The sequence below is a fragment of the Coregonus lavaretus genome (genome assembly GCF_964263955.1).
Source record: "Coregonus lavaretus genome assembly, chromosome: 18".
Taxonomy (NCBI): Eukaryota; Metazoa; Chordata; class Actinopteri; order Salmoniformes; family Salmonidae; genus Coregonus; species Coregonus lavaretus.
In genome coordinates, this window is record NC_140005.1 from 43975685 (window position 1) to 44001823 (window position 26139).

Here is a 26139-nt window from a genome sequence, read left to right on the forward strand (position 1 = left end):
ACGGGCGGGTGCAAGCAGCGTTCGATTGAAGAGCATGCATTTTAGTTTTACTAGTGTTTAAGAGCAGTTGGAGGCTACGGAAGGAGTGCTGTGTGGCAGTGAAGCACGTTTGGAGGTTTGTTAACACAGTGTCCAATGAAGGGCCAGATGTATACAAAATGGTGTCGTCTGCGTAGAGGTGGATCTGAGAGTCACCAGCAGCAAGAGCGACATCATTGATGTACCCCAAGAGACTTGCAGCTGTAATTGCTGCAAAAGGTGGCTCTACAAAGTATTGACTTTTTAATTCCAGGTTGGAAGGCAACAAAATAGGAAAAATGGTAAGGAGGTGAATACTTTCGCAAGCAATTGTATGTGTGTGTATATATATATATATATATATATGTACATACAACTTAGCCAAATATATTTAAACTCAGTTTTTCACAATTCCTGACATTTAATCCTAGTAAAGGTCAGTTAGGATCACCACTTTATTTTAAGAATGTGAAATGTCAGAATAATAGTAGAGAGAATTATTTATTTCAGCTTTTATTTCTTTCATCACATTCCCAGTGGGTCAGAAGTTTACATACACTCAATTAGTAATTGGTAGCATTGCCTTTAAATTGTTTAACTTGGGTCAAACGTTTCGGGTAGCCTTCCTCAAGCTTCCCACAATAAATTGGGTGAATCTTGGCCCATTCCTCCTGACAGAGCTGGTGTAACTGAATCAGGTTTGTAGGCCTCCTTGCTCGCGCATGCATTTTCAGTTCTGCCCACACATTTTCTATAGGATTGAGGTCAGGGCTTTGTGATGGCCACTCCAATACCTTGACTTTGTTGTGCTTAAGCCATTTTGCCACAAATTTGGAAGAATGCTTGGGGTCATTGTCCATTTGGAAGACCCATTTGCGACCATGCTTTAACTTCCTGACTGATGTCTTGAGATGTTGCTTCAATATATCCGCATAATTTTCCTTCCTCATGATGCCATCTATTTTGTGAAGTGCACCAATCCCTCCTGCAGCAAAGCACCCCCACTGCATGATGCTGCCACCCCCGTGCTTCACGGTTGGGATGGTGTTCTTCGGTTTGCAAGCCACCCCCTTTTTCCTCCAAAGATAACAATGGTCATTATGGCCAAACAGTTCTATTTTTGTTTCATCAGACCAGAGGACATTTCTCCAAAAAGTACAATCTTTGTCCCCGTGTGCAGTTGCAAACCGTAGTCTGGCTTTTTTATGGCGGTTTTGGAGCAGTGGCTTCTTCCTTGCTGAGCAGTCTTTCAGGTTATGTCGATATAGGACTCATTTTACTGTGGATATAGATACTTTTGTACCTGTTTCCTCCAGCATCTTCACAAGGTCCTTTGGTGTTGTTCTGGGATTGATATGCACTTTTCGCACCAAAGAAAGTTCATCTCTGCGTGGTCCCATGGTGTTTATACTTGCATACTATTGTTTGTACAGATGAACGTGGTACCTTCAGGCGTTTGGAAATTGCTCCCAAGGACAACCAGACATGTGGAGGTCTACAAAAAAATGTGAGGTCTTTGCTGATTTCTTTTGATTTTCCCATGATGTCAAGCAAAGAGGAACTGAGTTTGAAGGTAGGCCTTGAAATACATCCACAGGTATACCTCCAATTGACTCAAATGATGTCAATTAGCCTTTCAGAAGCTTCTAAAGCCATGACATCATTTTCTGGAATTTTCCAAGCTGTTTAAAGGCACAGTCAACTTAGTGTATGTAAACTTCTGACCCACTGGAATTATGATACAGTGAATTATAAGTGAAATAATCTGTCTAAACAATTGTTGGAAAAATTACTAACTGACTTGCCAAAACTATAGTTTGTTATTGAGAAATGTATGGAGTGGTTGAAAAACAAGTTTTAATGTAAACTTCCGACATCAACTGTATATGCGAGAGAAAAAAAACATATGGGGGATTGGAAGTGATGCAGACAATTACATTGATGGAAGTTACAATCTTTCTGCAATATTACAGCTGATCTACCCCCCGCCCCAATTTGAATATGTGTACCGTTACACCCCTACGGGTGACTTCTGGGTTGAGTTTTGTTTGGTTGGTCCCCGCCACAACCGTGTCCTCGGGCTAAAGAAGCAATCTGCTCCTTTCCAAGTGTTCACAAGCCACCCCCTTCCCCCAGCTTCCCTTTCTTTGAAATGAACATCCCATCTGTTGTGACATAAGTCTGAATGTATCCTATGGAATAGCAACACATTGGTCACATTAATTGTGATTTGTGGATGATTGTGTTTGTTTTTATTTAACATAGTTCAAAAGTCTCTGACGTCTGTCTCGTCTGTGCAAGCACTTGAGTGAATGGGGCAATAGGAAACAAGACACCTGTTGCTTGGTATTTTAAGTTGTTATGCGCCGCCACCGCTCATGTTAAGGGCTCCGATATGGCTTGACTAGCGACGACAGGGCACTGTCAGGACAGGAGCAGACATGCTCCTATCAGTCTCTGATGTCGCCTTCCTAGGGTGGCTTTCTTTTAGACCCTGTTGCATGCTCAGTCTCAGGACACACATACACAGTGACATCTGGTTCCTATTGTACCCTGTATAACCCTGAAGCCAAATGAATGGGACTTCATGAGAAATTATGGTTTTGGTTGAGTGATCAGACAGCCTTACCTCTTGTTTGAAGCAGATGTTAATTTGTCAATCAGATAGTTATGAATTTTGCCTTTAATAATTTGCTTTTGTGAACTGTGTGGACGAAATTGAATCTGAATTCAATGATTTTGAATTTGTATTCATAAATTGAATCTGAATTCAACCATTTTGAATTTGTATTCATAAATTAAATTTGAATTCCATATGTTGGACTTTGTATTGCACAAGTTGATTCAATTTATGAATGCAAATTCAAGATTGAATTCAGATAACATTTCTGTTGGCACTTATCACTCCATAAATGGGTGTGGGTGAACTGACCAGTTAACCTTAGTCAGAGGCTTTAAAGTTGATGCCTGCTGAAGCATTTTCACGTTTCCCACTTCTTTACCTATGTCTTTCCCCTAGATTATTGTACAGGGGTGGCGCAAAGGCCCCCAAAGCAACATCCAAGCCGTCTGGGGGCCAACAGATTTGGGCAGGTGAAGCTTCTTAGCACCACATCCACCTCTGATAAGCAAAATGCTCTAAAGATAGCCAACGAAGCGTCCAAGTCTTCTTCTCGGTCATGTTCATTAGGGCACGCAACAGAAAACATTTTGAAACGCTTTGCAACTGAAAACGAAAATGAGCGATTCTTACTGGACAAGTGGACAAGACCCTGAACTTAATTTCACCTTAGCCATCTACAGGAAAAGTGAAAGCCTCCACTGTTTGTGTATTGTTGGGGGGAAAAAACTAACAAAAACTGCCAGGATATTTACAGTCAACTCCCTCCAGCATTCTTTGAATACAGATTACTAAGAATTGCTAAGCATTACCAAAATACACGAGTTCGCATAAGCAGTCCTATGCATCTGGGCTCGTATTCAGAAAGCATCTCAAATCAAATAAAACTTTATTTGTCACATGTGCCGAATACAACAGGTGTAGACCTTACCGTGAAATGCTTACTTACAAGCCCTTAACCAACAATGCAGTTCAAGAAAGAGTTATGAAAATATTTACCAAATAAAGTAAAGTAAAAAAGAATGAAAAGTAACACAATAAAATAAGAATAACGAGGCTATATACAGGGGGTACCGGTACCGAGTCAATGTGCGGGGGTACATGTAATTTGTACATGTAGGTAGGGGTAAATCCTCTGACTAGGAGTGCTGATCTAGTCCATATACTCTTATTCATTACAGTCTAAAAGGCTAAACTGATCCTATATCAGCACTCCTACTCTGAAACTTTGTGAATACGGGCCTGAACGGTCCAACCTGCTAACAGTAGTGGTTTCTGGTTTTGTTTGTCTTTGCTTGGGGTCAATGTTTTTGCCCTTTTCTAGTAGAAAGAAACCTGTTTTAGGCTTTGTTTAGAGCCTGGTGTTTACCAATACATTATGAAGTGACAATGAAATGTGATTTAAAGCAGTAAAATAAAAGACTTCTAAGGTAATTGACATTCACACACTCACCACTTAACATACAAAGCAAACAATAGAACCAAAACTCCTTAGCTAGCGACCAACATATGAGGCAGTCTAAAAAGGGTCATGGTCTCTTGTATCACAGTGTTTTACATTACAGCTTTGACGGGAAGGGTAAGAGTTGAAGGGATAAGTCCCTATGGGCTCAGGTCAAAAGTAATGCACTAAATAGGGAATAGGATGCCGTTTGGGACGCAGCCTAAGTCTGAGACACTAGGAGAGTTTAAATGGTGAGAGGGAATACCAGAAAGGACACTTCCCCCATCTGTGATGTCATGTCAGTGCCATTACACTGACTTTCTACAGCTGTGCACAAGACATTCGTCTGACGTGTGTGTGTGTGTGTGCCTACAGATGTGCCGGCCTGGCTGAAAAGCCTCCGTCTCCACAAGTATGCGGCTCTCTTCTCCACCATGACGTACGACGAGATGATGTCACTGACCGAACAGCAGCTGGAATCACAGGTCAGTAGCAACAAGGAATACCTAAGGAAACATACTAGGAACGTAACGGCAATTTTAAGGAATTGTTACGGTAGTGAAAGTATGTCTCCTGTTTCTAGTACTGTACTTTTGTTGTCTTCATCAAAGAGCTGATAGACATGAACCGGTATTTTAAGAGTTGTAACAGGATGTTATAAAGGCTTGTTCATGCTTATAACAAGTTATAAAGTATTATAATGGCAGTAAAGTGATTCAGAAATGTTTAGTAGAACACGTTGATTAATTACCCTTTTCATGATGTATTTATTTAACTTGTCGTTGGTGTGTGTGTGTGGTGAAGGAATGTTGAAAGAGTGAAATGATATTTATTTTCTGCAGAATGTCACCAAAGGGGCGCGCCACAAGATAGTCATCAGCATCCAGAAACTGAAGGAGCGCCAGAACATGCTGCGCTGCCTAGAGAAGGTCAGTGGTGCAAGCTGTCAACTTCTTAGGTTGAGGAAATTGTCACGAAGCTTCGACAATGTCTTGCTATTCAAGTGAAGCCCAATCCCAAATCAACCCCTAAACCCTACTCCCTATGCACTTGTTGAGATCTAAGAAAATGTGATAGGTGTAAGTAATATGGTTAAGTGAGCAATATTACCATATTGCTTACACCTGTCAAATCCTCTCAGATCTGTGACAGTCGGGGTCAATTTGGGATTGGGCCTGAGTGACAAAGGCAGACAATTGGGGTCAGCGTTTCACTTCCTGTCTAAAGGATCGGTCAACTGAAGTTAGGACAGTCGCTCGTTCTCTTTTTCCTCTCCTCGTCTCCTTCCCTTCGTCTCTGCTGAGTGGAAAAGACTTGACAGGTAAAAACAATATGTCTGAAAACCTGACTAGCTGTCTAATCATGAGGTAGAGGTCCAAGTGAGAGACCTTGGATCCTTTCATTTCGCTTTGAGAGGGAGGGAAGGAATTGAGAAAACGAGGCTGGAGGAAGCAAAGATTTGACTGCTAGTAATATTTCTAGACATAGCCACAGTAGCTCATCATTTGATGGTTCGCTCACCTGTCAGTTATCTTAGATCAGTACAGATGAAGAGGACACAGGTAGAGAAATACTTTTTAGACTATTGTGAAAGAGGGTCCACTTATCCAGGAAGATAACGTTTGGGACTCGGACAATGGCTGTCAAGGTCACAGCGGGGTGTCTTCTCTTCTTGTGCCATCTAATTTCAGGCCCGACCTTTTCACCAGGGGCTCTTGATTCTAAAATTTGCTGCCGTGTCACATTTGTATGGTTGGGGAGAGAAACAAGACACCTGTTGCTTGGTATTTTAAGGGCTCGGATATGGATTTGACTACCGGCAGCAGTACGGGACAGGGGATCAGAGGATGTGTCCCAAATGGCACCCTATTCCCTATAGTGAACTACTTTTGGCTCTGGTCAAAAGTAGTGGGGCTCTGGTCAAAAGTAGTGCACTATATAGGGAATAGGGTGTCATTTGGGATGCAGGCAGACAGGACAGGAGTGAAACATGCGTGTATTTTTGGAATTGCTTTATTTTTCCTCGTCATCATATGGCTGGTGAGCGTTTCCTCCCTTTCATGTCCAAAATATCCCGCCGCCCGCCTGACAGCCGCTGTTGTAGAAAGGACTCTGACGGAGACTTCTAGAATGATCCTCCTCTGAATAGGGCTATGAGTATTTGTATCCCTTACTGTAACGGTCCGGAACTGTTAAAGAAGTATAATAGATCATGCTGACTAATTTCCCTTTTCTCTTCTCTCTGCTATACCTCCTCCTTCTTTGTTCTCCCTCCTCTCTTTCACCTCATCTTTACCCCTTTGTGACCTCTTGCTCCTCTTCCTTTTCTCTCCCGTTCCTTTATTCTCTCTTTCTATCACTTTGTCTCCTCCCCCTTCCTGTTCTCTCTATCACTTTCTCTTATTCTCTTCATTTTTTCTATCCTCTCCCAGGACGTGTTGGAAGGGAGTAACCTGCGCGCCCCTCTCGCTGAGCTCCACCAGATGATCCTGACGCCCATCAAGGCGGTGGCCAGCGATGAGTCGTCCCCCTCCTCGCCCACGCAGCGACCCCTGTTGAGCCCTGAGGGGAAGAGCAGCGCCGCCCCGGGCTCTCACCTGGCCCCCGGAGGAGGGGAAGGGGAGACTGGAACCACCGTCATCGCGGAGGGGGACATCCCCGGCCAGTTCACCCGCGTCATGGGCAAAGGTACAGAGGATCTAGTCCCATAGATTGGGAAGTTAAGTTGTTGTAACGTTGTCATACACGCATCACATTTGTGTGATAGACTGCACAGAAAGAAACCAAACACCTGGGATCACCATGTGGTCACTATTTAACTCAAAAACCATTTTCATATATTTTCATTAGTCCACCATTGATATGGTCCCAAATATTATAATTTTACACATTAGAGCATCAGAGCTAGCCTAATAGGAAGCCTGTGTTGACTTTCTGGAAAGGTCTCATGATGATGCAAAACACAACTTCATAAGGCTTTTTGCGTTTACTTATTTTTGGGCATTAGGAGACTGAAAGCGATATAACTTGAAAACGGAATGTTGACATGCAAACTTTTATTTGACTATCAAAATCGGACTAAAAACATACTAAAATAAAGAACTGTAAGACAGCCCTTAGCCATGGTATATTGGCCATATACCACACCTCCCTGGGCCTTAATGCTTAATTCAAGTATGTGGGCGTTTTGGTTTCTTGACTTCCAGTAGATTTCCCTTCCTCTCCATAACCACCTCAGTGCTATGTACTGAGCAAACAGTGGACATTTTGGAAGAATATGGAAATCAGTGTGGCCACGTTTCCCCTTGCTCAAACCCCGTCTGTGTCCTTAAATCCCCCTGCTTTGGGGAAACTAACTCACCCTCTCTCTCATCTCTCTTTTTTGGTCCCCTCTTTCCCCCTCCTTTCTTTCTCTCGCTCTCGCTTTCTCTCTCGCTCGCTTTCTCTCGCTCTCTCTAGTTTGCACACAGCTCCTGGTGTCCAGGCCAGATGAAGAGAACATCAGCTCCTATATGCAGCTCATTGACAAGTGCCTTCTGCACGAGGTACACACACAGAGAGAGACAAATGACGATACTTTTCTTTATACAGTTCTCCAGAACCTTATTTATCTAATGGGTGAACGTATCACATTTGTGTGGTGTGTGTGTTCATAACCTCACAGTATTTTAGACATATATTACATTCTGTATCAGCTCAAGTGTGAAAGCTGGATATTGGAAAATGTAAAAAAGACAAACAAGTATACTGAACAAAAATGTAATGGTTACACGAGGTCAAATTCTCTAAAACGATGTTGGAGGCGACTTATGGTAGAGAAATGAACATTAAATTCTCTGGCAACAGCTCTGGTGGACATTCCTGCAGTCAGCATGCCAATTGAACGCTCCCTCAAAACTTGAGACATCTGTGGCATTGTGATGTGTGACTACTGCACATTTTAGAGTGGCCTTTTATTGTCCCCAGCACAAGGTGTACCTGTGTAATGATCATGCTGTTTAATCAGCTTCTTGATGTGCCACACCTGTCAGGTGGATGGATAATTGTGGCAAAGGAGAAATGATCACTAACAGGGATGTAAACAGATTTGTGCACAACATTTTAGAGAAATAAGCTTTCTGAGTGTATGGAACATTTCTGGGATCTTTTATTTCAGCTCATGAAACATGGGACCAACACTTCACATGTTGCGTTTATATTTTTGTTCAGTATATTTCCAGTGTAGTGGGGCCATAAAAATTAAATAAACGAACAAAGCTGAACTGCAAAACCCTGAGTTATGGTCTCTCTCCTACTCTTTGGCCATGCAACCTCTCCTTTCCCCTCCCCTCTCTTCCCCTTCTCCTCCCTCAGGCGTTCACTGAGACACAGAAGAAGCGGCTGTTGTCATGGAAACAGCAGGTGCAGAAGCTGTTCCGCTCGTTCCCCAGGAAGACCCTCCTGGACATGGCGGGCTACCGGGCGCAGAGGAGGTAGATTAGACCCTACACACACACAGAAATTGATACACATAGACAGAGAGAAATTAAATATATACACTACTGTTCAAAAGTTTGGGGTCACTTAGAAATGTCCTTGTTTTCCATGAAAACATACATGAAATGAGTTTGAATAGGAAATATAGCAAATTGCATAGGAAATGTAGGCATTAGTCTACAGCAATTACAGCCTTGCAGACCTTTGGCATTCTATTTATCAATTTGTTGAGGTAATCTGAAGAGATTGGCTTGATGGGCACTTCTTACGTACCATACGGTCAAGCTGCTCCCACAACAGCTCAATAGGGTTGCGATCCGGTGACTGTGCTGGCCACTCCATTATAGACAGAATACCAGCTGACTGCTTCTTCCCTAAATAGTTATTGCATAGTTTGGAGCTATGCTTTGGGTCATTGTCCTGTTGTAGGAGGAAATTGGCTCCAATCAAGCGCCGTCCACAGGGTATGGCATGGCGTTGCAAAATGGAGTGATAGCCTTCCTTCTTCAAGATCCCTTTTACCCTGCACACTTTACCACCACCAAAGCACCCCCAGACCATCACATTGCCTCCACCATGCTTGACAGATGGCATCAAGCACTCCTCCAGCATCTTTTCATTTGGTCTGCGTCTCACAAATGTTATTCTTTGTGATCCAAACACCTCAAACTTTGATTAGTCTGTCCATAACAATTTTTTCCAATCTTCCTCTGTCCAGTGTCCCAGCTTAATCTTTTATTTTTATTGGCCAGTCAGAGATAAGGTTTTTTCTTTGCAACTCTGCCTAGAAGCTCAGCATCCCGGAGATGCCTCTTCACTGTTGACGTTGAGACTGGTGTTTTGCGGGTACTATTTAATGAAGCTGCCAGTTGAGGACCTGTGAGGCGTCTGTTTCTCAAACTAGACACTCTAATGTATTTGTCCTCTTGCTCAGTTGTGCACCGGGGCCTCCCACTGCTCTTTCTATTCTGGTTAGAGACAGTTTGTGCTGTTCTGTGAACGGAATAGTACACAGTGTTGTACGAGATCTTCAGTTTCTTGGCAATTTCTCGCATGGAATAGCCTTCATTTCTCAGAACAAGAATAGACTGACGAGTTTCAGAAGAAAGTTATTTGTTTCTGGCCATTTTGAGCCTGTAATGGAACCCACAATTGCTGATGCTCCAGATACTCAACTAGTCTCAAGAAGGTCAGTTTTATTGCTTCTTTAATCAGCACAACAGTTTTCAGCTGTGCTAACATAATTGCAAAAGGGTTTTCTAATGATCAATTAGCCTTTTAAAATAATAAACTTGGATTAGCAAACACAACGTGCCATTGGAACACAGGACTGATGGTTGCTGATAATGGGCCTCTGTACGCCTATGTAGATATTCCATTAAAATCAGCCATTTCCAGCTACAATAGCCATTTACAGCATTAACAATGTCTACACGGTATTTCTGATCAATTTGATGTTATTTTAATGGACAAAGAAATTGCTTTTCTTTCAAAAACAAGGAAATGTCTAAGTGACCCCAAACTTTTGAATGGTAGTGTGTGTGTGTGTGTGTGTGTGTGTGTGTGTGTGTATACACACACACACACACACACACACACACAGAGACGTACTAACCTCTCCTCCTCTTGACGCCATCTGTTCTGTCTCACCCACGTCTGACCTCTTTTCCTCTCTAGCCATTCTAGCTGTTTGTTTCAGCGTCACTTTTTATTACCGACACTTATTATCACCACCACCAATTTGTACCCAACGACTTCCTCGGCTAAATGTTTAAAAGGTCAAATAATGTAGCTACAGAGCCTGTTCTTGAGTGGCAACACTCCCCCCGCTCTTGACACAAATATGACTCCACTCCCTACGTCCACGGTTTCTCCAACATGCCCATCTCCTCAGTCAATCAAATGTATTTTATAAAGCCCCTTTTTAAACTAGCAGTTGTCACAAAGTGCTTTACCTCCTTTGATTCCTTTAAAAAAAAAATGATGATCCAAGTGCTATTTCTCTCTCTCTCCCCTTGCAGCAGCAGCAGTAGCCGGGGCTTCGGCCAGTCCAACTCTCTCCCCACGGCGGGCTGCGTGGGGGGCAGCAGTAGCGTGTCGGCCCGCCGGAGCCTGCGCCAGTTCCAGATGCCCTCACGGAGCCTGCCCGGCGCCAGGCTTGGCATGCTGGGCACCGCTGGCCTCCTGGGACCCACGCCACGCAGCGCCAGCAGCACCCCGACCGGTCTCAAGCAGGGACGACAGGTGGGGACACTTCTGACTGTAAACTTCTCCTAGGCACTTAGCCACTACCCCTAGCCTAGGCAATTGATGTAGAGTTCTTCTTTGGTGACGTTATATTGCAGAGTCTCCCTTTTAGGCAAGGACGGCATATGGGGATGCCCCGATCTAACCTTATCTTAGCCCCTAACATCTAGCCTCTACCCACATCGGCATCCTCAACGCAAATATTTGATTAATGTGTAGTGTCTAAAGTCTGAGTTAACCGCACGTATCCAGATTTTGGCCATTCATTTAGATTTGAAGGGATTTTTAAGGTGATGTTATATTGCTGAGTGAGCCTACCTTTTAATGGGAAGACATACTAATCCCTATCAGCTTCAGTCACAATTTGGTTCGCTACAGTAGTGGACAATGGGTAGTGATACAAAGGGTACCTACCAACATTATTGTATTCTCACTCTCAAGGGGTGCTGTGTATATGCCAATATACAGTGGGAGTAAGGAAAATTGAGAAAAACACTACTTGGTCAAGTGTCTGGATTCTGGAATCGTCCAACCATGCAGAGAAATAGTCAAACTCCTAACAATACCCTCTTTCAGATCTGTCCCAAACTATCCTTCCCTGTGAATTACATAGTTGTAAAAACAGTCATAGAAACAAATACAACCATAAGGGGGAAAATGCAACAGCAGAGGGAAAGAAAGGCAGCGTCAGTGGCGTGTCGGATGAAGTGGCTGGAACTTGTAGGCGGATCACGCATTCCACAGGCCCTACATCACTAGTGCTCATTGGAACAGTTCTCCACTCCGCAGCAGGGATAACCTGGCACTCGCACACGTCTGCTATGCTCCCACTCGGCATTTCTCTACGCATCCTTACAATGGGAGGAAATTCCAAACCGCTTCCTCCACAGTCCGCACACTCTCTCTGTCCGACCGTTTTTTGGGACGCGATCTGGAATGTGTGTATTAAAAGAAAGGAGGTAGGAGGGGGAGAGAGAGCGAGAGAGACTGGGGTGAGTCATTGTTAGGGCGGTGGTGGTGTAGGGGGAGGGGCGACGAGGAGAGGGAGAAAGGGAGGAGAAGGAGAGGGGAGCGAGTGAGGTAGTCAGTGGCAGTGAGAACAGTGCACAGGCATTTCCTGTTTTTCCCTGGCTCTCTGTATGGGAGGACCGGGAAAGGGGGAGATCGAGATGGACGGGGACAGAGAGAGGGAGTGGGGAGCGAGAGTGGTGAGGGGTGGAGGAGGAGTAGAGGGAGCGAGAAAGAGGGAGAAGGTTGAATGTATAATAGGCAGGTTACAGAGAGGAATCCGCATGGCTAAAGTGTCAGTAGTTTGAGGTTAAATGGGGAGAGAGAAAAATAGAGGGGAGGAGAGAGAGCAGGAGAACAAGAAAAGGTTGACTTTATAATGGCTCAGTAGTTATAGGCTAGAGAGGAAACATCTCTGGTGTGCCCTCCCCTAGTTTCTCCACACTTTTATAAAGCCACCGCTGGGTGTGCATTTAGTTATGTGATAAAGTCCTAATTAATTACATTTTGAGGAAATTAATGTGAGTCCATTTTGATCAGAGTATAACCAAAATGTACATTGTTCATGATTTGAAATTGTAAACCAACAGGTCGTACTATTGGCCTATAAGTCATTCTGAAGTATTGTGAAATGTCATTTTGAAATCTAAATTAAATTGCACTTATTGAGTGAGGTGCTCTCAGTAGTGTGTCTAAGGTAGGGGTCTCAAACTACAATTTGAGGGGGCCAAGGTGGGGTGTGGAGGGTATTTCAAGTATCGCCAACATTGTGCAGAACTGTATATCATTGTATTACTTTGGCATCATAGGGACATTAACATATTTCCCAGCATTGTCTGTTAGTGGTTAGATTTGTTGCAGCCGTTATTGGAATTGTGCCAGTTTAGATGGTCTGTAATGATCCAAAGATATATGACCTCTAGCCTCCCAGTGAGCACAAGACATTGAAAAGTCGTGGTTTCAATGTCTTTTCAACCAAAAATACGTATTTTTCAACCAAGCACAACGTCTTTTAAATGTCTTCTGCTCATGCTTCCTGCTCTGCCTTTCGAAAGTTTTTGAAAGCCAAGTTAACAAACAGATCACCGACCATTTCAAATCCCACCGTACCTTCTCCGCTATGCAATCCGGTTTCCTAGCTGGTCATGGGTGCACCTCAGCCACGCTCAAGGTGCTAAACGATACTATAACCGCGATCAATAATAGACAGTACTGTGCAGCCGTCTTCATCGACCTGGCCAAAGCTTTCAACTCTGTCAACCACCCCATTCTTATTGGCAGACTAAATAGCCTTTGTTTCTCAAATGACTGCCTCGCCTGGTTCACCAACTACTCAGATAGAGTTCAGTGTGTCAAATCGGAGGGCCTGTTGTCTGGACCTATGGCAGTCTCTATGGGGGTGCCACAGGATTCAATTCTTGGGCCAACTCTTTTCTCCGTGTATATCAATGATGTCGCTCTTGAAACTCTCCTTCCAGACTCACATTAAGCATCTCCAATCCAAAGTAAAATCTAGAATCGGCTTCCTATTTCGCAACAAAGCCTCCTTCACTCATGCTGCCAAACATGCCCTCGTAAAACTGACTATCCTACCGATCCTTGACTTCGGCGGTGTCATTTACAAAATAGCCTCCAACACTCTACTCAGCAAATTGGATGTAGTCTATCACAGTGCCATCCGTTTTGTCACCAAAGCCCCATATACTACCCACCACTGTGACCTGTACGCTCTTGTTGGCTGGTCCTCACTACATATTCGTCGCCAAACCCACTGGCTCCAGGCCATCTATAAATCACTGCTAGGCAAATCCCCGCCTTATCTTAGCTCATTGGTCACCATAACAACACCCACCCGTAGTATGCGCTCCAGCAGGTATATCTCACTGGTCATCCCCAAAGCCAACACCTCCTTTGGCCGCCATTCCTTCCAGTTCTCTGCTGCCAATGACTGGAACGAATTGCAAAAATCTCTGAAGCTAGAGACTCTTATCTCCCTCACTAACTTTAAGCGTCAGTTGTCAGAGCACCTTACCGATCACTGCACCTGTACACAGCCCATCTGTAATTAGCCCACCCTACTACCTCATCCCCATATTGTTATTTATTCTGCTCATTTGCACCCCATTATCTCTATTTGCACATTATCTCTTGCACATCTATCATTCCAGTGTTAATACTAATTGTAATTATTTTGCACTATGGCCTATTTATTGCCTTACCTCCATAACTTGCTACATTTGAACATACTGTATATATATTTTCTGTTGTATTTTTGACTTTGTTTTGTTTACCCCATATGTAACTCTGTGTTGTTGTTTTTATCGCACTGCTTTGCTTTATCTTGGCCAGGTCGCAGTTGTAAATGAGAACTTGTTCTCAACTGGTTTACCTGGTTAAATAAAGGTGAAATAAAAATAAATAAATAAATAGGGCTACCAGTCTGTTGTGGCTGTCTGTGTGACAATCGGTTTGTCCAACAGGGTTTATGGTTTGCCAACCCCGGGGGCAGTAATAGCATGCCCAGCCGGACCCACAGCTCAGTGCAGAGGACCCGCTCCCTGCCTGTCCACACCACGCCACACACCATGGTCATGTTTCAGCAGTCTGGTAAGAAATCACACACACACACACACTCAGTTACACAATACATACACGTGCGCACACACTACTGTACAAGGTAGCCCCTCTCTCTTTCTCGTTTCCTCCCACTCTTCTTCTCTCCTTTTTGCATTGCCATCTCTCAATCTTTATAAGCACTCAGCAGCCTAGCATCCTCAGTACTACCTTCCTCTTTGTTAGCCTGGAGACAGATGCTGTAATGCCACAGGGCATCACACACACTGCTCTCATCTGTATACCAATGCAGCACAACAGCCTTGGGTGAAGATCCCATTCAAGTCCAATGTTCTGCTCTGTGATGGCTAGATCCTTTAATTCTATTTTTACGCTGTAGCCGCGGGATAAACTGGACATCAATGTGACAGCAGGGATTTCCTCCTCCGGCCTGTCTTTCATAGGGAACCAAAGTGTATTCCCCCTTTTTTAGAATGGAGAGGAAGGAGAAGGGAAGGCAGTTTCAGGGGGGAAGAGGGAACGCAGCCGTATGTGAGGAAGGGAAGGAGGGAAGAGTCAGTGGACTGTTACAATGAGCCTCTTTGTGCTGGGTGGCTGAGGTGCCCTGGCACCCTTTCCCTGACGCTCTCTCTTTCTCTCTCTCCCTCCTTCGTTCTCTCCCTCCCTTCAACAGCTCTGCAGAGTCATACACACTGCACATGCACTCAGGGGTGGCTGGAGTTGGAGCCGGGCCAGAGTATGTAGCTGCCTGGAAAGCTAGGCCTGGACTCGCCCTCTCTCAATCTCTGTCTCTCTTGCGCCCCTATTTCTCACACTGACGCTAGACAGATGAAATGATTGATTCAAACAGAGACTATACAGGGAGAATGATGGGATGAAGGAAGGGTGTGTGTGTGTGTGTGTGTGTGTGTGTGTGTGTGTGTGTGTGTGTGTGTGTGTGTGGAGGAGGCCTGGATTTGGGGCCTAAAAATAGCCAGTGGCCGACTGTTCTGTCTGGCCAGCCAGCGCGACGGCAAGTGCATAACTCAGCTCTTCTCTCTTTAGCCGCGTTGACGCCGCTAAAGGCAGGAGCAGCTTAAGGCTAGCCGTTAGCCTAGATATCCCCCTGTGATAGCTAGCTAAGGAGCTCACAGCTGAGCTGAGGGGGCTGCTTGGCTATCAAGTTAGCAACTAGCCCTCTGTCTCAGACAATTGCTTTAATGTTGTTGTTTTTTTGGGGGGGGGTGAGTTTATGGGTCTCCCTCGTGGCAGAACAGATGACTTTGAACTTGAGAAGTACACACAGACCTCACACACACGCACCAAAGCACCCCAGTGCGAGTAACCCAAGTGACTGGGTATTGTATTGTATTTATGGTGTGTAATGTGGAGACAGTTGGTTAATTGGCGGTGTAGTGTAATCAGATTAAGCACGGCACACACGCCGTCGTTGAACGGAGGTCATTGTTACGACGCCCGCCCCGCAAGCAATGGGATTTGGAGCCCATGATAATTCACTCCTTTGTCTGCTGCGAATTCAGGGTGGTGATGTTAGGAAAGGTTAAAGTATTGTGTATTAGGATTGAGACATTTAGATGAACTTGATTTCAATTCTTTTTCGTGCTCAATGGGAGTAGTAGACTGTTATGTGGTATTTTGTGGTTTGTAGAGGACTGTGAAGAAATGGATCACATTCTTTTGATTGTAAAGTCTTTGCGCTATTTTCACAGTGGTTGTGTTGATGTTGTTGGAACGTTCTGGGGTCTTTCTCTGGCTTTTTATGTACGGGTATATACACATTTATCATACTCTTTCAGTTGTTTGTTTAGCTTTTTATGTTAGCTGAGCGTTCACAGTGGTTGTGTGTACGTTTTTGGAACATTGTGTTGTGTTCTCCAGGTAGTTGGTTGTGTGTACGTTGTTGTAATGTTGCAGTGTTCTCCAGGTAGTTGGTTGTGTGTACGTTGTTGTAATGTTGCAGTGTTCTCCTGGTAGTTAGTTGTGTGTACGTTGTTGTAATGTTGCAGTGTTCTCCTGGTAGTTAGTTGTGTATACGTTGCAGTGTTGTGTTCCGGGTAGTTGGTTGTGTGTACGTTGTTGTAACATTGTGGTGTTGTTGTCCAGATAGTTGGTTGTGTGTATGTTGTTGTAACATTGTGGTGGTGTTCTTCAGATCTCCAAGTGCCGGTGACGGAACCAGACATCAACAACCGGCTGGAGTCTCTGTGCTTGAGTATGACAGAGCATGCCCTGGGAGGTAGGAGCACCACAACCATCCATGAACACACACACCAGTTAACACTGGACTTCTTAGTCAATACACACATGCACACACTACTGTATCTACTGTACCACTTGGTTTAATCGCACTCACACACACACAGAGAAACTTGCACGCTTGCTCTCTCTCTCACACACACACCCCCTTTGTCCTTAGAACAGCCTCAATTCGTCGGGGCATGTACTCTACAAGGTGTCGAAAGGGTGGTGGACAATTCTTGATACATACGGGAAACTGTTGAGCATGAAAAATCCAGCAGCGTTGCAGTTCTTGTTACAAACGTGCCTGGCACCTACTACCATACCCCGTTCAAAGGCACTTAAATATTTTGTCTTGCCCATTCACCCTCTGAATAATCCTTATTTGACCTGTCTGCTTCCCTTCATCTGCACTGATTGGAAGTGGATTTAACAAGTGACATCAATAAGGGATCATAGTTTTCACCTGGTCAGCTTATGTCATGGAAAGAGCAGGTGTTCTTAATGTTTTGTATAATCAATGTATACACAATATTTCAAATAGTATTTGAGCCAATGTTTGGCTGTAGCCAGGGTGTGCCTCCATAATGAATCCACACGTAGTGAGGGGAGGGTGTAGAGGAAGGGAGATGGATAATCGCAGTAACCATTCCCATGTGAAGTGGAGTTTAGCTTTAAATAAAGGGGCTGTTTTTTCTCTCTCTCCGGCCTTGCCAGCACAGAGGCAGAGACGGTGGCCCTCAGTGCTCGGCGCAGAGCTAGGGTGGACAAGTGAGCCTTTGTGTGGGTGGACACACACACACACACACAGGCCCAGATCAGAGGTGGTTAGCTGAGGAGGGCCAGTCCCAGACTGGACCCTTCCTGTCTACTGTACCCCTCTGCCCCTCCTTTCTCTCTTTCTATAACATACTGAATCCACATAATAGAAATGACAACCGGAGTACTCATTGTGAATGGAATACCCCCGCGCCCTTATTTATAAATAGAGTAAATATTGTCCAATAGAAATCTCAGTCATGCTCAAACACAGCAATACAACGGCCAGCTCTAAAAAGACCAAACTCTCTCTTCTCTTTTGACCAATTTGACAGAAAGCTGCCAAGTCATTTCCCTAATATTGACATGCTTCCAGACCTTACCCTTTTAGGCAGTTCTGTAGATCTGAAAGGATTGGATATCCAATATGGTGAACCTTTAATCTAGCCTATGACAGGGAAAGGTGGCGTTATTAGCATATTGCTCACTTCAATCCTTTTTCAGATCTCCCAAAATGCCCCAGGGGGTAAGGGTTAGGGGTTGGTGCATTTTGAAACTGGGCCTATATAAGACTCTTATGGAACCCTATTCTGTTTATAGTCCATTACTTTTGACCAGTGCCAATAGAGCTCTGGTAAAAGTTATTGCACTAGATAGGGAATAGGGTGCCATTTGGAATGTCATGAGACCCTCGACCACACACAGGAACTCCAGTAATAGTAAATCGTTCTATAAAACCCCTTGTATGTAATGCACACTGGTCCATAGGATGCATAACAATACATAGGATTTATTTATACATAGGATTTATATAGCTAGTTTCTAAGGCCTGAAGACACCTACGAAAGTCCATTTAACCCCCCCCCCCCCATTGCCTTCGGTTTCTGGCACTGCTGGTCACACACACACACTTGCCGTAGGGCTCTGGTCAAAGGTAGTGCACTATGTAGGGAATAGGATGCCATTTAGGACATAACCCAGGTCCTCTCTGTTTGTCCAGACAGGCCAGATGCAACAGTTGTTTTTTGGCTTTGAAACATTCCATCTGTATTTTTCCAGTTGTGTTATTCTTATTCCTATCTGATGGTTTGTCCTATGTCCCTCCCTTCTGTGTGTCTAGATGGAGTCGACCGCACATCCACCATCTGAGAGTAGGACCTGAAGGAGACCCGGGGACAAAGAGCTGGAACAAAAATGCTCGCCGTGTCTTTCCTACCCCCCCCCCCCCCACACACACACACACACACACACACACACACACACCACAGCTAATGGGAGAGGTCAACCAAGGGGGTGGCTGGGATGCAAATCATACCACGGCGAGCCAATCCGTGAAAACTGCTAACAAATGGCTAACACAGCAGCACATTGGCATGTTACCATCACAACAAAACACGGCTACGCCCCCAGCACACTCATAAGTACCTGGGCTTCAGTGATGGATGACAAATGCAGTACAGCAGTGCAGACTCCTTTCCCCACCCAGTATAACTACCCACAACAGTGCCCGAGGAGTGCCCTCTGCTGGGCTGGGGGAGATATAGCAGCGCTGGGGGTCAGCATCGGCCAACAAACGATTGGCAGACCCTGGGCCCAGTTGAAGGGGGGGGTGGGGGGGTGCATTATGGGTACTGTAGTATATCATGCTACAAGGTTCAAGACTGTAGACTTCCCTTCTCCGCCCCCAGTCCCAGTTAAAGACCAGTAAGAGAGTTCCCATACCAGTTCACACCAGTCAGCATTTCTACTGGTCGTACCATATGATGTCTCACTGAGCCAAAAACAAACAAACAAGACATGTAAATGAACAAACAAAGTGGGACACATTGTGAGAGAAGCCTTGGCATTCATCCCACTGTTTGGGAGAGTTTTAGAGAGGAGGTTTTTCTAAAGACTCCTATGCTCTGTATAGGTGACAGAAAAAAAGCATTTTTACATGTATGTATTGTTTACATAAGATGCTACTATGGTACCGAAACATTTATACATTTCAGGTATGACTGTTATCTCTTATATTTTATTTTTTTAAATAATTGTTGGGAAAGTAGTGGCATACTACCGTACTAGTCGCTTAATAGGCTAACGTCTCACAGTAGCTATCATAGTTTACAACTGACTTGTTTTTTTGCTTTTTCTTTCTTTCTTTCTTTCTTTCGCTTACCAGCAGCCAAGCTGTGTGGAAATGAAAACGCTAAAAAGAGAGGGATGCAGTGGAAGTGTGTAGAAGGAAAAACCGAGGAGTCAGAAGAGATGGGAGGAGGGGAAATAAAAGTGGAGAGACACAGGATGGTCTGTGCCAAGTGATTTAGAAGGAGAAGAGGACGTTAGCGATGTCAGAGGCAGGGACTTTGATTTGAAACGAGAGGGACATTTTGTGGTAAAGGTAAATTAATGTTATAGACAGGTCAATATATATATCATCTTTTAGAATTCTTTAGTCTTTGTACCTGCAGACTCTGCATTGAAAGTTTATGCTGTTCATTTGCTTGGGTTGTGTCTGGATGTGGGAGCGAAGTTCCTTTAACGGGTGCATGATGTCGTGTGACCTAGTCTCTAATTAGGGCTAGTCAGTGCCGGTCAGGAGTATTTTCAATGGGTCTCATTGTGAAATAGAATGAGGATTACATGTGTGTTTTCAGTCCAAGGTAGGTACTATAGCGCTGCATGTTGTATGCTATATGCTCTCATCTTACTAGGAAGTAAGATCCGGTCAAAGATGTTCTGAATCAAGGAGAAAAGAGAGAACGCTAACCAGTGACGTACACAGAGGACAGGAGAATCAGGAAGTAGCTTTAGTGGATGTAAACGAGAAGGTTGCTGAGGAGGTTTCCTTTCCCTCAAGCAGCATAGCAACATCAATCCATGAAGGGTTTAAAACTATCCCCAAGATTTGTAGTACTTACCTCCACCTAGTGGCTAAAAGCAGTTAGACAGCCAGGCACTTGCAATTAGGCTTTTTGTACTTCAATTTCTTGTTAGTTTTTTTGTCTTAATATTTATCCTTGGTTCATTGTTGTCTGCATGACAGACTATAAATGTACCGGTAGGTTCATGTTAAAATAAGCTCTTTAAAGCTGAGTTAGTTGAGTTTGGCTCTGTTGTTATTAGCCGCTGTATCACTGTCATACTTTAAGTGGGGTTCTTGTGCATGGAAGGTCACGCTAATGTATTGTGCCTGAATGGGCATCCTGATTTGGAGTGGTGTTTTGTGAGGGTTATTGTGCAAAAGTGTCTCGTTTTCTTGTTCTGCACTTGGTGTTGGATTAGCTGTAGTAAAATACCACATCAATAACAATGCCAATAGGTGCAGCAATAGAAATGGCAAGTATGTGCAATAAACAGTGGCGAGAGGCAAGTGGTTTGGAGAGGAAAGGTTAAGAGTTTTGCAGTTCAGAAAAAGGGACTTGACTTATTGTGGAAGTGAACTTGAGTAGTGAGATGAAACCAGCTTCATGCCAAATGCACCGTTGCTCGGCGATGGAGAACGAGAACACCCCATCCTCTGCTACAGTAACTACAGCCCACTCCCTAAGTGCGCATTGAACTGAAGCTTTCGGACTGAGCCATCTTGTCATAAAGTAGGGGTGACCCCAATCAAACCTCAAACCTGTAACCTGTTATTGTCAAAATGTAGTGATATTTCAGAGTCAGTCAAACGTCACTGCTTCAGGAAGTGTGCTCACTAAACACGCATGGCCTTAACTGGGACGGTGACAGGAATATTGCATAAAGCATGAATTGGCATGGACCCTTTTGTGGCATGGTTTTGGAAAATATTTAGTGTCAGCATTACAGTATGTATTGTTACACTGATGCAACATGGTAGTTAGATCCACTTGTTTCTGCCATATAAATCGATACTATTAGCAGATTCAAATTATTATTTATTCTTCTTTTTTTTTCTATTATTGTTGCAGAGGTGAATATTGTATTCATGTAGATGTATTATTTAAAGTACCATATGTATTAACTTGCTATGGCTGGTGACCATAAGTACATCTCAAATATTAACATAGTTATTTTTTTTGGAACTACAGTATAATCGCACATGTTGTATTTGATAGTGGAATAAAGAGACACTCAGTGTCTTGTTATCCTGGTTGGCCAAATGGCTGAACGTGGCCCTTTTTTAAAGCGGAGGAAGTCTGTTTTCAATATAAATGTTACTTCTCAATGCTCTGCTTTTGGTCACAAAGTTCACTTTTTGATTGAGCCACCAGCAAAACAAACAGGATAGGGGGCGACGACCCTTTTGAAACGTTGCCAAATAGAACAGGCCACGGTAACCCTTGATAGACTGAGATGGAGAGTCATTTCTGTGGGATAAGGCCCTTACTACTTTGTCAGGTGTTACACTTCGACTACGAGCATTGGAGGTCAAGGGATTCCCTTTGGGAATGGTCAACCAGTGCCTACCAAGCTAACCACCATCTGCATGCCTAGTGATGGCATCACAGTGGATGGCTAAGATATGTAGCCCATCCAAAAGACTGGCAACAACTGCAGGGTAGAGCATTCTAGGGTGGGACGTACACACTCACTACTGCCCATGAGGTTGTGTGTGTGTATAGAGTACACTACAGTATGTGCCTATGAGAGAGCGATGGAGCAGAGGCAGTAAACAGAAGAGTCGTGAATGTCATTGATATATTAATGCAACTGTGTGAGAAGTAGCCGGACGAGGAGTGGATCGGACTTTGACTCCTCTGGAAGCTGCTCACTTTGTGTAACACAAAGGGTTTCTTTTTTTATTTTCCAAAGTGCATCCAAACTCTATGGGGCTGGGATGAGAGAGATCCGCTGTACACACTGCAGTATTAACAGTTAGATGATAACCTTGATATTCCAAATATATTATTATTTAATTTAGTGTAAATGAAGACTTATGCTGTTTTTTTTTTTACTGAAATTGTTGTTGGTCATAGACTCTGCACATTAGTCAAATATCGCATCATTATTCGATGGCGAGACTCTCTTTTTTGTAAACTCGAAAGCATCCATACTGTAACAAAAGTTCTACAGCTTTACTGTGCTCTGTTTGTTTTGTTTTTGTTATCAAAGAGCCTATGTCCTGTATTGACTGCAGGCTTACATATATATTTGAAAAAAAGAATATCCTATGTTTAAGAAAAAAACGAAAAATCCCCCAAAAAACAAGAAAATTAAAAAGAGGAAAAAAGTAATTTATATTATAGACATGCACGAGGCTGGGAAGTCATATTTAAAATAACAAACGGCAGTGCCTTTTTTCTACTCGAGACATTTACCCAAAATGTAAATGACTGTAATAATATTACTAGAAGCAACCCAGTTAGAGCTGTGTTGACGGTCAAAATGGTGGCATCCTCCAAACTGCATACGAGCTCCTCTAGGACATTTTAAAACGTATCTTGTTGGTGTCACGTTGTAGACAAAAACAATATGAAACGCTTCTTCTGGCTGGCCTCGTGTTGTCAGCGTATTTTTTTTGATTCTGTAGGTACTTTTCAATGCTGATATGAAGTTATGAATTATACCTGTCTGTACAACAAACCGTATATATGTTTTGTGTGTGTGCGCGTGTCTTGCTGTAACTGTATAAAATGCATCTTCTCAAATGTATCAGAAATGCTGCGACTTGGCATGGCCCAATCCAACAAAGGCTGTTGTTTTTCTTCCTTTGTTTATTCAACGGAGGATGACTGCCTCAGCTGTATGTGTGTGTTATACAGGATCAAGGGATTGTATGGTCACAATGCCCAAAGTTCAGTAACGCATGAGGGCTGACGGTCAGTTCAGAGAGACCTGAGGTCCACTGTACACTTCATAGATCAATATTACAACCAGAGTCTCTGTAGAGCCATTTAGAACTGGGCCAGTATTTACAAAATGTTTGAGTAGTAGTGCTTTTTAGATGCCTTCTAGATCATAATGAATACAATGATATGGACAGGGGGGACCTGATCCCAGATCAGCACTCCTACTGTGAGATACTTTTTTAAATTCGGGCCCTGAAGCCCGGCCAAAAGCCTGTCTCAGGTTCTGTGTTCCTGTAGCTACTTGCCTCGGGCAGGGTTTGGGTTTGGCTTGTGAGAGGAAATGTGGATGCTAATTCGTTCTGTTCTAAATGGATCTATGGAGACTCCTCTGTGTAAATGTATGTATTTTCATTTTTGTCTATATGGGAGATTGTGGTTGCTATCTATTCAGAATGGGAGAGCTGTGAGTGAGATACTGAATGAGTCGACTGAATGTTTTGTTTTGTGGGGTCTGTGTTCAAATGCTTGACATCTTTGTTATAACCACAGACAAAAAAAGTATTAAAGAATAACTTGTAAAATTGTATGTGGATTAAAAAAAAAATACTTGTCAGTTTCTAATGAAAGGGTCATGTCTTGCACTCTGGGAGGCCACACCATAGCAGGAGACGATACTACTGGCTACTCCTCCAAAAAGCACACCAATCAGAGGAGCTGAAGCACATTCATAAAACCTATTGCCAGTCATGGAGGGTACCGCCTTGTTTCACAAGACCAGCTAAAAAAAAGCTGTCATTCAACAAACAAAAATCCCTGCACCCCCATTTTGAAACCCCAAAGCAAGTGCACACAATGTGAGGTCTGACAACCTGCTCGCTCGACCCCATCCCCTCCTTCAGACCATCTCTGGAGACCTTCTCACTTCCCTCATCACTGAGCACTGGCTATGTCCCCTCTAACTTCAAAATAGCCAGAGTCTCTCCCCTCCTCAAGAAACCAACACTAGAGGACTTTATTTCCAAAACACTTGAGCATGCTGTTTCTGACCAACTCTTTCACTATCTCTCTCAGAAGGATCTTCTTGACCCTAACCAGTCAGGCTTCAAGACGGGTCACTCAACCGAGACTGCTCTTCTCTGTGTCATGGAGGCTCTCCTCACTGCCAAAGCTGACTCTCTTCTCTGTTCTCATCCTCCTAGATCTATCCGCTGCCTTCGACACTGTGAACCATCACATCCTCCTCTCAGGGCTGGGCGTCTCAGCCTCGGCACACTCTTGGATTGCATCCTACCTGGCAGGCCGCTCCTACAAGGCGTCGTGGAGAGGATCTGTGTCTGCACCACGTACTCTCACTACTGGTGTCCCCCAGGGCTCGATTCTAGGCCCTCTTCTCTCTATACACCAAGTCATTCGGCTCCGTCATATCCTCACATGGTCTCTCCCATCATTGCTATGCGGATGACACTCAACTACTTCTCTCCTTCCCCCCTTCTGACACCCACGTGGTGACACTCATCTCTGTGTGCCTGGCAGATATCTCAGCTTGGATGTCGGCCCACCACCTCAAGCTCAACAAGACGGAGCTGCTCTTCCTCCTGGGCAAGGCCTGCCCGCTCAAAGACCTTTCCATCATTGTTGACAACTCCACGGTGCCCCCCTCCCAGAGTAAAGAACCTTGGCGTGACCCTGGACAACACACTGTTGTTCTCTGCAAACATCAAAGCAGTGACTTGCTCCTTCGGGTTCATGCTCTACAACATCAGTAGAGTACAACCCTACCTCACACAGGAAGTGGCGCAGGTCCTAATCCAGGCACTTGTCATCTCCCGTCTGGACTACTGCAACTCGATGTTGGCTGGGCTCCCCGCTTATGCCATTAAACCCCTGCAACTTATCCAGAACGCTACAGCCCGCCTGGTGTTCAACTTTCCTAAGTTCTCCCATGTCACCCCGCTCCTCCGCTAGCTTCCAGTCAAAGCTTGCATCCACTACAATACCATGGTAATTGCCTACGGAGCAGCAAGAGGAACTGCCCTTCCCTACCTTCAGGCTATGCTCAAACCTTACACCCCAACCCGAGCTCTCCGTTCTGCCACCTCTGGTCTCTTGGCCCTCCCACCCCTACGGGAGGGCAGCTCCCGCTCAGCCCAGTCCAAGCTCTTCTCTGTCCTGGCACCCCAATGGTGGAACCAGCTTCCTCCTGGAGCTAGGACAGCAGAGTCCCTGCCCATCATCCGAAATAATCCCACAGCACTTCACCCCGACCCCTGCGCAAATAAATAATGCCTTTCGGGAACTAACACTCGCACTTGACTTTCTTTTTTACCCCTTACTAGCTCTGACTTTGCTGATAGCTACTTTGAGGAAAATGTACTTACTATGACTGTGATATGTGGTTGTCCCACCTAGCTATTTTAAGATTAATGCACTAACTGTAAATTGCTCTGGATAAGCGTGTCTCCTAAATGACAAATGTAAAGACACTGTCGTACATGTCTGGGTGTCATAATGCTACGTTCATAACCAAGTGGGAAGGTGGTAATTACCAGTTGTGAAGTCGTTTTGAACTTGGAAATACCATCAAACATGGAGGTCATTAGAAGGCAAGTGATTGTTTTGCTCTTTTGCCCATATCCAGAGCTGCTTTCACCTAAATCAAAAGGAAGATGAACAGAATCAATTTTGAATCAACAATTTGTATTTTGTTCTTACCATAAACAACAACTGCTGAAGATACCGCCATGCTTGCTGTCTTTTTTGTTGAAAAATGAGAGGTGCAAGTGAAACTCTGAGCATGGGGATGATAGACGAGTTTAGTAATTACCAGTTGGAGGGGATTTCAAGTGGATTTTTCCCAGTCGTATGCTGGTATATGGTGCCAATATTATGTGATCACAATCGTTTATTTTAATCATCTATACCTTTAAATGTGGGCACAATCAGAATGTGGACAAGATCAAGACGTATGTTAGTACCAGGTATAAACAGGCTTTACAAAGAAGAGCACAGTAGCCAGA

At 44.1% G+C, this 26139-nt stretch overlaps 1 protein-coding gene across 2 annotated transcripts in view; it reads left to right on the forward strand.

The window, feature by feature from the left end:
• LOC311145597 (protein Smaug homolog 1-like) overlaps positions 1–19669 on the forward strand; it is a 100134-nt gene extending 80465 nt beyond the window's left edge. For both annotated transcript variants that reach the window (XM_084181881.1, XM_084181882.1), the window contains 9 exons: positions 4458–4567; positions 4925–5011; positions 6515–6770; positions 7542–7627; positions 8436–8554; positions 10580–10802; positions 14294–14420; positions 16540–16623; positions 18505–19669. In XM_084181881.1, the coding sequence (XP_084038007.1) occupies positions 4458–4567; positions 4925–5011; positions 6515–6770; positions 7542–7627; positions 8436–8554; positions 10580–10802; positions 14294–14420; positions 16540–16623; positions 18505–18533 (1121 nt within the window). In that variant the 3' untranslated portion in view covers positions 18534–19669. The remainder of the gene's footprint in view (positions 1–4457; positions 4568–4924; positions 5012–6514; positions 6771–7541; positions 7628–8435; positions 8555–10579; positions 10803–14293; positions 14421–16539; positions 16624–18504) is intronic.
• The last annotated feature ends 6470 nt before the right edge of the window (positions 19670–26139 follow it).